The sequence below is a fragment of the Pristis pectinata genome, chromosome 2 (genome assembly GCF_009764475.1).
Source record: "Pristis pectinata isolate sPriPec2 chromosome 2, sPriPec2.1.pri, whole genome shotgun sequence".
Taxonomy (NCBI): domain Eukaryota; kingdom Metazoa; phylum Chordata; class Chondrichthyes; order Rhinopristiformes; family Pristidae; genus Pristis; species Pristis pectinata.
In genome coordinates this window covers 8,418,059-8,431,702 of record NC_067406.1, presented here as the reverse complement: position 1 = coordinate 8,431,702, position 13,644 = coordinate 8,418,059, and the positions used below count along the sequence as shown (strand labels likewise).

General features: G+C 45.1%; 1 protein-coding gene across 9 annotated transcripts in view; it reads left to right on the top strand.

Moving 5' to 3' along the window:
* LOC127581620 (transcription factor COE3-like) overlaps window positions 1-13,644 on the top strand; it is a 408,223-nt gene that overhangs the window by 42,443 nt on the left and 352,136 nt on the right. For all 9 annotated transcript variants that reach the window (XM_052036201.1, XM_052036218.1, XM_052036192.1 and 6 more), the window contains exon 5: window positions 861-934. In XM_052036201.1, coding sequence (XP_051892161.1) covers window positions 861-934 — 74 coding nt within the window. The remainder of the gene's footprint in view (window positions 1-860; window positions 935-13,644) is intronic.

The following is a 13,644-nucleotide window of genomic DNA, read 5'->3' as shown; positions in this document are numbered from 1 at the left end:
GCAAGCTCCCGCAAACAGCAGTACGGGAGTAACCAGATAATGCATTTCCTTTCGTGATGACAGTTGTGGGATAAATATTGGGGGGAATAATGTAACACCTCTTCAAGATGGAGTTATAAAGTCATACAGCAAGGAAACAAGTCCTTTGGCCGTGGAGCTGGCTATTAAGCACCTAGTTACACTAATTCAATTGTATTCTCCCCACATTCCCATTAACTAACCCCCTCCCAACCCCCTGACTCCATCACTCACCTGCACGCTAGGTGCAGTTTACTGTGGCCAATTGCCCTACCAGCCCGCACGTCTTTGGGATGTGGGAGGAAACTGGAGCACCCGGGGGAAACTCACCCGGTCACAAGGAGAACATGCAAACTCCACACAGACAGCACCGGAGGTCAGGATTGAAGCTGGGTCTCTGGAGCTGTGAGGCAGCAAGTCCACCACTGTGCTGTGATCTTGAGATCGTGAATGCTGTAAAGTTGTACAGAACAGAAACAGGCCCTTCAGCCCACCGCGCTGAACTTTATGCCCATTTACACGAATCCCACTTGCTTGCCTTTGGACTGTATCCTTCTACACCTTGCCTGTTTAAGTGTCTGTCCAAGTGCCTCGTAAACATAGTAATTTAGTAATTGTATCTCTGGCAGTATGTTCCAGTTATGTGTATTTATTTTATGTGTATTCCCTTTACTTTATGTGTAAAGAAAACTTACTCCTTATCAGATCCCCTTTAAAACTCCATCTCTGTCTCTCTGACACTGCAGCACTCCCTCACTCCTGCAGTGAATCATCAGCCTGGAGAGAGGGATTAAATGCTGCCAGGCAGTGTGTTAACAACCTGATTGTCTTTTATTTTTCAGGCTATCATATATGAAGGGCAGGATAAGAACCCAGAGATGTGTCGAGTGCTGCTTACCCACGAGATCATGTGCAGGTCAGTGATTTAAATACTCATTTCCTCCTGTAAACACCAGAGAGTCAAAGTTGAGTTTACTGTCATATGCACAAGTACATGTGTGCACAGGTTCAATGAAAAACTTACCTGCATCACAGGCACATAGCATCAGATACACAATATTCACAAGAATTACCTAAAGTAAAAACATAAATTATACAACACTATACAAGGAAGAACATAATTAGAACAAACAAAAATGAAGTCCATTATAATGTAAAGCGGTCATAGTGTTGCCATGCCGAGGTAGTGATTAGGGTTGTGCAGGTTGGTTCAAGAACCAAATGGTTGAAGGGAAGTAGCTGTTCTTGAACCTGGTATTGTGGGTCTTCAGGCTCCTGTACCTCCTTCCTGATGGTGGTAATGAGACGAGAGCATGTCCCGGATGCTGGACCCTTCTTGGGGCACTGCCTCTTGAATGTCCTCGATGGTGGGGTGGATTGTGCCTGTGATGGAGTTGGCTGAGTCTACAACCCTCTGCAGCCTCTTGCGATCCTGTGCATTGGAGCATCCATACCAGGCTGTGATGCAACCAGTCAGAATGCTCTACACTGTACATCTATAGAAATTTGTAAAAGTCTTTCGTGACGTCCCCAATCGAGGAGTTTGAGAAGATTGGGTAGGGATGACAGATTTCCTTTCCAGAAGGACATGAGTGAACCAGATGGGATTTAGTGATTATCTGCTAATTTCATGGACACCATTAATGGGACTAGCTTTTGCTTTTAAAGATTTCCAATTCCCAGTTGCCATAGTAGGGCCTGAATTCTGCTTTTGAATCAATAGGCCAGAAACTAACAACCACCTCACTGGGTAGGCTGTTGTGATCTTCTTGGTGGCAGGGGTCACGACCGTGAAGTGGGCAGGTTGTGGACTTGGTGACATTATAGACCCGTAGAGTCATAGACTTACATAGCATGGAAACAGGCCCTTTGGCCCAACAAAGATGCCTCTCTAAGCTAATCCCATTTGCCTGCATTTGATCCACTATCCCTGTAAACCTTTCCAACCCAGTACCTGTCCAAATGTCTTTTAAACATTGTAATTGTACCTGCCTCTACCACTTCCTCTGGCAGCTTGTTTCATATGCCCACCATTCTCTGAGTGGAAAAACTTGCCTGTCAGATGTCCCACAGAGAGGTCATTGTTTCCAAGTTGGGAGGTCACAGCCTCAGTGTGAAGGGTCTTAACCACATTCACGCAACACACAAAATGCTGGAGAAACTCAGCAGGTCAGGCAGCACCTGCAGGGGGAAATGGACAGTCGAGATTTCGGGTGGAGACCCTTCAAATGGACTGAGAGAAAAGGGGGGAGATGCCCAGTATAAAAAGTTGGAGAAAAGGAATGGAGCAAGAACTAGCAGGTGACGGGTGGATCCAGGTGAGGAAGGTGATAGGCAGATTAGGGAGGGGGGAGAGTGGGGATGATGTCAGAAGCTGGGAGGTGATAGGTAGAAGCGACAAAGAGCTGATGATGATGGAATCTGATAGGAGAGGAAGCATAGAATAAAGATAGTTTATTATTGTCACATGTACTATGAAGAAAAACTTTGGTTTGATGCCATCCATACAGATCATTTCATTACAACAATGCATTGAGGTAATACAAGGGAAAACAATAACAGAATGCAGAATGAGGTGTTACAGTTACAGACAAATGCAATACAGGCAGACAATAAGATATCTTTATCAGTCACACGTGCATTGAAACACACAATGAAATACATCTTTTGCGTAGAGTGCTCTGGGGGCAGCCCGCAAGTGTCGCCACGCTTCCGGCGCCAACATAGCACACCCACAACTTCCTAATCCGTACATCTTTGGAATGTGGGAGGAAACTGGAGCACCCAGAGGAAACCCACGCAGACACGGGGAGAACGTACAAACTCCTTACAGACAGCGGCCGGAATTGAACCTGGGTCACTGGCGCTGCAATAGCGTTACGCTAACTGCTACACTACTGTGTTGCAAGTCCATCTCAATCATAGATTTCAGATTTAAAAGAGCAGAACAGTTATGATAGAAGTAATGAACAGATCTGCAGAGAGCAGCTTGCAATGAGTTGCCACTTCCGGCACCATTGATCTACTAATGTTAGTTAAAGTTACAGAAAACAAACCACTTGCCACCATTTTGAATGAGGGTGCTTTAGATGCAGCAGCCGTGGTTGATGTAAAGCTGAGGTGTCAGATGAGAAGTGTATTCAACTCTCAGCTCAGATCATTACTGTAGTCTTCTTGACTCAAGACACCACCAGCTAGCCATCAGCACGATCTGTCCATTATCTGTGGCATCTAAGAATCATGGATTGTGCATTGTTCTTTCTACTTCCTGTGACTAGATCATCCTTTTTTTAAAAAAAAAGTGATCATGCATATTATAGTAACAGTTGATATGTATAAATTTTCCAGGTGGGAGGTGGGGAGGGTAACCAGTGGGAGGAGTGTGTGGGTGCTGGGCAGACAGAGTAGATGTGCCCACAAATCTTATTCTTATGATAGGAGAACATCACCTCCTGCGTACGGATGCCTTGGAAAGTTTGGTAGGTCAGCCTCGGTCCAACTTTCTCTCAATGTGACTTTCTTGAAAGCAAAAGGCTTAGTCTAACTTGGAAGGGTTCCCAAACATGTTCAGCTTGCAATGATTTTAGACAGAATTACAGTGCCTTATGCACATTGTCCAAGGTTAATCTTACTGTTCTTTGGGATGGAAAAGAGCATTTTCTTTCAGCTCTGCTGCTGACGTTTGTTCATTCCAATTTCAGTCCTGGAGTTGGTTGCAAACTACCAATGACATAAGTCACGGTAGTGTAGCGGTTAGCGTAACGCTTTACAGCGCCAGCGACCCAGGTTCAATTCCGGCAGCTGTCTGTAAGGAGTTTGTACGTTCTCCCCGTGTCTGCGTGGGTTTCCTCCAGGTGCTCCGGTTTCCTCCCACATTCCAACGATGTACGGGTTAGGAAGTTGTGGGCATGCTATGCTGGTGTCGGAAATGTGGCGACACTTGCGGGCTGCCCCCAAAAACACTCCATGCAAAACATGCATTTCACTGTGTGTTTCGTTGAACTTGTGACTAATAAAGAAATCTTATCTCATTTCTCATTTCTCATCTCTCATCACAGCAGCAAGACTATTGTGCGTTTATGTAGCATCTATAATGGAGAACAAGATCCCATTTCCAGGAGAATTATCAGAGCGAAATAACAGCTTGCCAAAAGAGAAGTGATTAGCTTCAGATAACCAAAGATATTTTTCTTCGGTTTATTGCATGAGTGTGTTGCTGGTTAGGTAACCATTTATTGCCAATCCCTAATTGCCCTTGAGAAGGTGGGGGTGAGCTGCCTTCTTGAACTGCTTCAGTCCTTCTGGTGAAGGAGCTTCTGTAGTGCCGTTGGGAGAAAGTTCCAGGATTTAGACTCAGTGCTGATGAAGGACCGGCGATATATTTCCCAGATCATTGGACGCATCTAAAGAGGATGTAGTTAAATTTGTGAAAGATGAGGGAATTGATGAATTGGAATTGGTTTATTATTGTCACTTCTACTGAGGAAAATATTATTGTCACTTGTACTTGTCTTGCGTACTGTTCATACAGATCAATCCATTGAGGTAGTACAAGGTAAAACAATACAGAGTGCAGAATAAAGTGTCACAGCTACAGAGAAAGTGCAGTGCAGGCAGACAATAAGGTACAAGGTCATGACGAGGTAGGTCATGAGGTCCGAGTCCATCTTGTCATACCAGGGAACCGTTCAATAGTCTCATAACAGTGGGATAGAAGCTGTTCTTGAGCCTGGTGGTACGTGCTTTCAGGCTTTTGTATCTCCTGCCAGATGGGAGAGGGGAGAAGAGAGAATGTCCGGGGTGGGCAGGATCTTTGATTATGGAACTGGCACAGAAGGCGGCAATGGCCAATACCAGAGGGCATTTGTTTTAGGTGAGTGGAGGAAAGTTTAGGGGAGATCTTAGAGGTAGTTTTTGTTTACATTGGGAGTGGTGGGTGACTGGAACACACTGCCGGGGGTGGTGGCAGAGGCTGATACAATAGGGACATTTAAAAGACTCTTAAATAGGCAGACGGATGTAAGGAAAATGGAGGGTTATGGTCTGTGTAGGAGAGAAAGGTTAAATTGATCGTGGAGTAGGTTTATATATGTAGGTCGGCACAACATTGTGGGCCGAAGGGCCCGTACTGTGCTGTACTGTTCTATGTAAGGGCATTGAGGCCTGGGGCAGGTTGAATGTCAGGGCAATGTTGAGGGGGATAGGTGACCTACCCTCTGGACTTCCCAATCTACCTCGTTATGACCTTGCATCTTATTGTCTGCCTGCACTGCACTTTCTCTGTAACTGTGACACTTTATTCTGCATTCTGTTATTGTTTTACCTTGTACTACCTCAATGCACTGTTGTGATGAACTGATCTGTATGAAGGTAAACAGGACAAGTTCTTCACTGCACCTTGGTACATATGACAATAATAAACCAATCTCCAAATTTCCGATTTCCTTGCTCCCATTTTCCAGTGTTCCTACGTCATGTAAAGATGTTGTACACCAGCGTTGTTAAATACCTTATCTTTGGTCTAAGGACATGAATTTTGAAGACGTGTAGCTAAGGTGCAAGGGAGAAAATTGAAAGGAGATGTGCGGGACAAGTTTTGTGACAGAGAGTGGTGGGTGCCTGGAATACGCTACCGGGAGTGGTGGTGGAGGCAGATACGATAGAGGCAGTTAAGAGGCCATTAGATAAGTGGATGCAGGGAATGGAGGGATATGGATCTTGTGCAGGCTGAAGAGAGTTTAATTTGGCATCGTGTCCGGCACGGACATGGTGGGCCGAAGGGCCTTTTCCTGTGCTGTACTGTTCTATGTTCCATGTTGGTGACCAGTTCAGGTCTTGGAACTGTCGTTTCTCTGGACTATGGGCGTTGATCAGGCAATGTCCAGTGGGAACAGCAGGATATTATTCTTCTGGATCAGAACAAATTTCCTTGACCTCTTTCTCATCTCAGGCAGAGACCTATATTTAGGTCTCTGCACACAATGTTCTACAGTGTGTGAACGGGAACAGCACGGCTTATAAAAAGAAACCAGAGTTCAGCAACGGACTCGCACAGACTGAGGTCGATAATATCATGACGGCTAACACAACAGGTGAAGTGGTGTGTCCAGTGCAGCCACCCAGTCGCACAGGCTGCAGCTCGCGCACAGCGGTGGAGGCGGGGAGAACTCCCCCCACCCCCACCCCCCACTCCCCACTCCTACCCCCCCACGCTCTCCGTCACCCCCTGCAACCCCCTAACCTCTTTACATACACCAGCATGCCCCGAGCCTTGTTACATTTCCTGATTAAATATGCACCAGTCAGATCATAGTCAAGATGCTTAATCATTTGCTGAATATTTTACTGGAGAGTGGCTATAATTTGCATCATAATTGATAGATTGTTCTAACTGAGCTGATTTGATGTAGTCTGCACTTGCAGATGGGCTGTGTGTGTTTAGACTGCTGTGGAGAGAGAGAGAGAGAGAGAGAGAGTGTGTGTGTGTGTGTGTGTGTGTGTGTGTCTGTACCTGTACCTGTACCTGTACCTGTAGTCTTTTGTGTGCGTGTGTGTGTATGTGTGTGTGTGAGATAGTCATTGAGTTATGCAACGTAGAATCAAGCCCTTCTACCCACCATGTTGCAAGCCAACCATCAATTACCCATCTATATACATCCCACTTACCAGCACTTGGACTGTGGCCTTCTATGTGTCAGTGACTCAAATGCCTGTCTCGATACTACTTAAACTTCATGAGAGTACCTGCCTCCACCACCCGTTCAGGAAGTGTGTTCAAGATTCCAACCACTCTTTGGGTGAAAAGATTCTTCCTCCGGTCCCCTCTAAATGTCTTCTTGAGTGTGTGTGTGTGTGTGTGTGTGTGTGTGTGTGTGTGTGTGTGTGTGTGTGTGTGTGTGTGTGTGTGTGTGTGTGTGTGTGTGTGTGTGTGTGTGTGGTTGAGTGAGTGATTGGAATTGGTTTATTATTATCACATGTACTGAGGTACAGTGGAAAACTTGTCTTGCATACGGATCGTACAGGTCAATTCATTACACAGTGCATTGAGGTAGTACAGGGTAAAACAATACAGAATGCAGACTAAAGTGTCACAGCTACAGATAAAGTGCAGTGAAGGTAGACAGTAAGGTGCAAGGCCACAATGAGGTAAATTGTGAGGTCAAGAGGCTATCTTATCGTACCAGGAGACCGTTCAACAGGATAGAAGCTGTCCTTGAACCTGGTGGTACGTGCTTTCAGGCTTTTGTATCTTCTGCCCGATGGGAGAGGGGAGCAGAAAGAATGTCCGCGGTGGGAGGGGTCTTTGATTATGTTGGCTGCTTTACCAAGGCAGCGAGAGGTCTAGAGTCCATTGTGTGTGTCCATTGTGATTTTGTGTGTGTCTGTTTGACTATTTGTATGTGTGTGGTTGAGGGTGTGTGTGAATGTGTGTGTGAGGGTGTATTTGTGAGTAACCTCCTCTAGCTTTTCAGTCCTCCAAGATAGTCATAATCCTCCAATTCGGTCTGCTGCACTTCCCTACATTGCTGGTCTACTAGAGTCCCTCCCAATATCTCTCCGTCTTTCTCCTCTCACTGAAGTTGTTTCTGAAACCTTCCTCTTTACACAGCTCACATCCTCCTCACAGCTCACATTCCCACCTGGCTCTTTACAGCCAACAAATGGAGATGTTATGCATTGTCTTTTAAACCAAGTCACATCATGTCAATTGTAATGAGTTGAGGTGGAGAATAAGAGTGGGGGGGACTTGGAACAGGTACAATAGCAAAGTAAAGGGGTGAGAATAAAATAAAAACACAGATGTTGGTAATCTGTGAATGAGAGAGAAATGGGGGACTATGTGGGAGGGAAGGGTTAAACAGATCTTAGGGCTGGATAAAATGTCTGCAAAACATTGTGGGCTGAAGGGCCTGTACTGTGCTGTAATGTTCTATGTTCTAAAAGAAAAACAGATAGTGCTGAAAATTCTCAGCAGGTCAGGCTGCGGTAGCGTAGCAGTTAGTGTAATGCCTTATAGCACCAGCGACCCGGGTTCAATTCCGGCCGCTGTATGTAAGGAGTCTGTGTGTTCTCCCCGTGTCTGCGTGGGCTTCCTCCGGGTGCTCCGGTTTCCTCCCACATTCCAAAGACGTATGGGTTAGGAAGTTGTGGACATGCTATGTTGGCGCCGGAAGTGTGGCGACACTTGCGGGCTGCCCCCAGAACACTCCACTAAAGATGCATTTCGCTGTGTATTTCGATGTACATGTGACTAATAAAGATATCTTACCTTATCTGTGGGGGAGAAATAGGACGAATGTTTCAGGTTGAAGACTTTTCGTTGGACCACATTCTGTGAACTGTTCGGATTAGCTCTGTTTCTCGAATGCAGCGTGACCTACTGAGTACTTCTGGCATTTTCTATTTGTATTGAAGAAAAATGAAGGAGCTTGGAGCTGATGAAGCTCGAAGGAGCTTTGATTTCTTGTTAAATCTTGGAGATTCAGTCTAAATTTGGTATCCTTTTCCGCCCACCGAGAACTGTCCTCACGGTACTCCTACTCTTGGCATCCTGGAAGCTTTATGAATAATCTCTCACTCTTTAAACTTTATGGCCCTCCTTTAGAAAGATTAAATAACTCCGCTTACTAATTTTTAGATGAATTACGTGGCAGAATTATTGTACAGTGACTTCACACTGTCGTCATCAATCAACATCATGGAAAGGTGCTCAACTTGACATGCTATTGTTTTAATTGCATTCACATTGCAGTCTGCGTGGATAAAATGTAGGCAATTCAAACTTTATGTTTCATACTGAGCTGTGGTACTGTGGCACTGTCGTATGATTTAGTGGCACTGCTGCCTCACATCTTTATGTACCCAGCTTAGGTCCCGTCCTTGGGTGCTGTCTGTGTGGAGTTTGCATGTTCTCCCTGTAACAGCATGGGTTTCTTCCCACATCCCAAAAATGTGCTGGTAGGTTAATTGGCTGCGGTGAATTACCTGTTAGTGTCGGTAAGCGATTAAAAAGAACTAGAGGGGAGATGGAAGGCATGTGTGAAGGAATAAGTTGCAGGTGCACAGGGGAATAAGGAGAGGGGTAAAGAAGATTAGAACACAGAACGGTACACGACAGGCCCTTCGGCCCACGATGTTGTGCCGGACTCGTTAAACTAATGACAGCTAATCCCTTCTGCCTGCATATGGTCCATATCCCTCCATTCTCTGCACATTCATGTGCCTATTTAAGAACCTCTTAACCGCCTCTATCGTATCTGCCTCCACCACCAGGCCTAACAGTGCGTGAAACAAATAACCTGCCCCGCACATCTCCTTTGAACTTTCCCCCCTCACCTTAAATGCATGCCCTCTAGTATTGGATATTTTGACCCTGGGGATAAAGATACTGGCTGTCTATCTCTGCCTCTCGTAATTTTATAAACTTCTATCAGGTCTCCCCTCAGCCTCCAGCGCTCCAGAGAAAACAACCCAAGTTTGTCTCCTTATAGTGCATGCCCTCTAATCCAGGCAGCATCCTAGTAAGCCTCTTCTGCACCCTCTCCAAATCCTCCACATCCTTCTTGTAATGAGGTAATTGAATGCAATACTCCCATTTGATGGGATTACTCTGCTTGGCAGCTGGATTGGATTTTATTGGCCAAATAGCTTCCGTCCATGTTGTAAGTAAGGTGGTATAAGTGGGGACTGGGACGGATGGGAATGCTCTGAGTGCCCACATGGACTCAAAAGGCTGATTGGCTTCTTTCTAGGGAGACACAAGAGACTGCAGATGCTGGAATCAGGAGCAACACACAAGATGCTGGAGGAACTCAGCGGGTCAGGCAGCATCTGTGGAGGGAGATGGACAGTCAACGTTTTGAGACCCTTCACCCATACCCGAAATGTTGACTGTCCATTTCACCCCACAGATGCTGCCTGACCTGCTGAGTTCCTCCAGCAGGTTGTTTGTTTGTCTGGCCTTCTACGTTGTGAGAAAAATGAGCATAATACCCTTCAGTGCCAATGATGCAGAACTTCTGTGTACCACACCCAACCAGTGCTCAGGCCAATCACTGCATCAACTACATCGAGATAATTCAATGTTGTCATCTGATAGTCACTGCTGGACTTTTCCTTTATCTCTCTAGTCAGTACAAAGTCGTGATTGCATTGAGGTCTTACATTGCATTGTACCCACAGCTTTTTCAAGATGCATTTATCGGGTAGAAAAATCTGTCTGCAAAGATTATGAAAATTCAAAGAAAGGGGTGTGAAGAGGTGGCTGATATGAGGAGTTGTCAAGGAGGAAAGCAGAGGTTTTAGAGGAAGAGGGTTGGACTTGAAAGATGTGGAGGGATGTGTCAGATGTCGGGCAAAAGAAATGGGAGGTATATTCAGATTCAGATTAGTTTATTGTCACATACACCAGGGCGCAATGAAGTTCCTTGGTCACATGAAGCTCACAGACTAAACAGCATACATAGTAATAATAAAGGCAAAGATAAATATAAGCGCAGAACGTCAGAATGGTGCATAGTTGTGCAAACTGAAGTAGTGCAAAAAGAAACGCTAATGTGGCGACAATGGAAGAGGTAGAATTAAGGGTTTGAGAAGGTGGCAGCGCCACCGGGAAGGGGACGTGAGAGAGGGGATTGGTCCAGGAGTCTGACAGCAGTGGGGAAGAAGCTGTCCTTGAGTCTGAATGTTCGGGCTTTCAATCTCCTGTATCTTCTCCCAGAAGGTAGAAGAGAGAAAAGGGAACAACCAGGGTGGCAGGTATCCTTGACAGTGCAGTGCAATGTATTTATTTATTAGTCACATGTACATCGAAACACACAGTGAAGTGCGTCTTTTTGCATTACTGAGAATGTTCTGGGGGCAGCCCGCAAGTGTCGCCACTCTTCCGGCGCCAACGTAGCATTCCCACAACTTCCTAACCCGTACGTCTTTGGAATGTGGGAGGAAACTGGAGCACCCAGAGGAAACCCATGCAGACACAGGGAGAGTGTACAAACTCCTTACAGACAGCGGCCGGAATTGAACCTGGGTCGCTGGCGCTGTAATAGCGTTACGCTAACCGTTACACTACCGTGTTAAGAGATCAGTGTTAGAGTTTTTGGGGCTGGTTGAAGTTAGGAACCTGGATGGAGCCAGAGATGAGAGGCAAGGCCAAGGAGGGATTTGAAGATGTGAGACTATTCAGCCTATCAACCATTGCTGGTTACCTGTAGAACGAAGTAGTTGGTCCAAACCTCTGCCCAGTGAATTATTTTCTTTCAAGTGCTCATCCAATTCCCTTTTGAATGTGCTCATCATTTCACCTTTATAGGCAGTGAGCTCCATATAAACATACAAGAATATATGCATCTCTTTCCATATACTTACCACCCTCTGTTGGAAGAAGTTGCTTCTGAGGTCCCTTTTAAATCCTTTCCCTCTCACCTTAAACCTGTGCCCTCTAGTTTTTGGTTCTTTTTTTGGAGGAAAAGGCTGTGTGCATTCACCCTCATGATTTTATACACCTCTATAAGATCACACCTCAATCTCCTACACTCTGAGGAATAAAGTCCTTGCCTGCCCAACCTCTCCCTGTAATGCAGGCCCACAGGTCCTGGCAACATTCTCGTAAATTTTCACTCTTTCCAGCTGAATGGTGTCTTTCCTATAACAGGGTAACCAAAACTGTGCACAATACTTAAGTGCAGCCTCACCAATTCTTCACTACCTATTGCTCGGTAGATTACTTCAGCAGTGCATTGAACTGCACACCTGGGTGCTCCACAGGCCCAGAGAGATCAGAAAGCATATCACATCGCACGAGAAATGAGGTATAGAGTAATTGCTGCCGCTGTGCTAATTATTTATGACAGTCAAATTAAATTAATGCTTTATTAGTTTTTCTGCTAATCAGTTGCTTGTCATCCTACATTATTAGTGTCGGAGATGTAGGACATAGACTTAAAGGTACAACACAGTGAATCATGAATAAGCAGGCAGTGCAGGAGAGGTTGCATCGAGTGTTACACAGAGCCATAGAATCACAGCACGGAAACTAGCCCTTCAGATTAGAGTTACATAGAGCTAGATATAGAGTTTGTTGTTAGTTATATATGGATGGACGCATATATTCCCAGGTTCAATTCTGGCCGCTGTCTGTAAGGAGTTTATACATTCTCCCCGTGTCTGCGTGGGTTTCCTCCGGGTGCTCCGGTTTTCTCCCACATTCCAAAGACGTACGGATTAGGAAGTTGTGGGCAATCTATGTTGCCGCCGGAAACGTGGCGACACTTGTGGGCTGCCCCCAGAACACTCTACGCAAAAGATGTATTTCACTGTGTGTTTCGATGTACATGTAACTAATAAAGAAATCTTATCTTATCCTGAGTGTTTATTTAGAACTCACTCCCTGTAAAGATGGAAACAAACATAATCAGCACATTTAAAAGGGAATTGGATAAGCAATTGAAAGAAAGTAATTAATTGGGCGGAGGATTTGGACCGACTGTGTCACTCTACAGGGAACCAGCATGACTTGGTAGGCTGAATGGCCTCTGTGTTGCGGCTGTTCTGCTTTTCAATCACGTTGCACATTTGGTCCATCATGTCTCTGCTATCTCTTTGAAAGAAGTATCCAATTAGTCCCAGTTGCTTTGAAATGATCTGTATGGGTGGCATGCAAAACAAAGTTTTTCGCTGTACCTCGGTACATGTGACAATAATAAACCAATTTACCATGGCAATTTTCTCAATCTCATTGCTCCTATGGAACATTAATGCTGAATCAGCACCCTTCCTGTCAGTGTATTCCAGTCACAGTGTGAAAGACAGGTTCTGACTTGCCTTCTGCGATGGGCCTTCATTTGTTGCATTGATAGAGATGTACGTCAGATGTTGATAAATATAGCAATGAAAAATGCAGCAATATATGCAGATTAGGCCGACGTGCAGCATTAGGAAAAATCGTGCGGTGTGATAGCAGAGTTGATAAACTATTGGGTTGTTAGTCTAGGGACCAGTTTATTTATTCAGCCTCAGAATAAAGGGACGTCCCTTTAGAACTGAGATGAGGAGGAATTTCTTCAGCCAGAGGGTGGTGAATCTGTGGAATTTGTTGCCACAGAGGGCTGTGGAGGCCAAGTCACTGGGTGTTATTAGGGCAGAGATTGACAGGTTCTTGATTGGTAAGGGGGTTAAAGGTTATGGGGAGAATAGGGTTAAAAAAATCAGCTATGATTGAATGGCAGAGCAGACTCGATGGGCTAAATGGCCTAATTCTGCTCTTATATCTTATGGTCTTTTGCTGCCCTTGTCCTTCTAGCTGATAGAGGTCATGGGTTTGGAAGGTGGTGTCTGAGGAGTCTCCATGAGTTGGAGAGTGAAGGCATCGACATGGGTTCTAATCCCAACAGAGTCCTCGACTAATGACATAAATTCTAATTCCAACAAAGCAGAAGAGTAATTTAAGTTAACTGAATAACGATGTAAAAAACTAGTATCTGTAAAGGTGACCATGAAACTACAGGGTTGTTGTAAAATCCCATCTGGTTCATGAATGCCCTTCAGGAATAAATGATCTTTGAGGAAAAAGTGGTCGGAATAAAAAAAGGCACAAAAATGATCAAATTTCTCTGCCAAAAAAGCAGT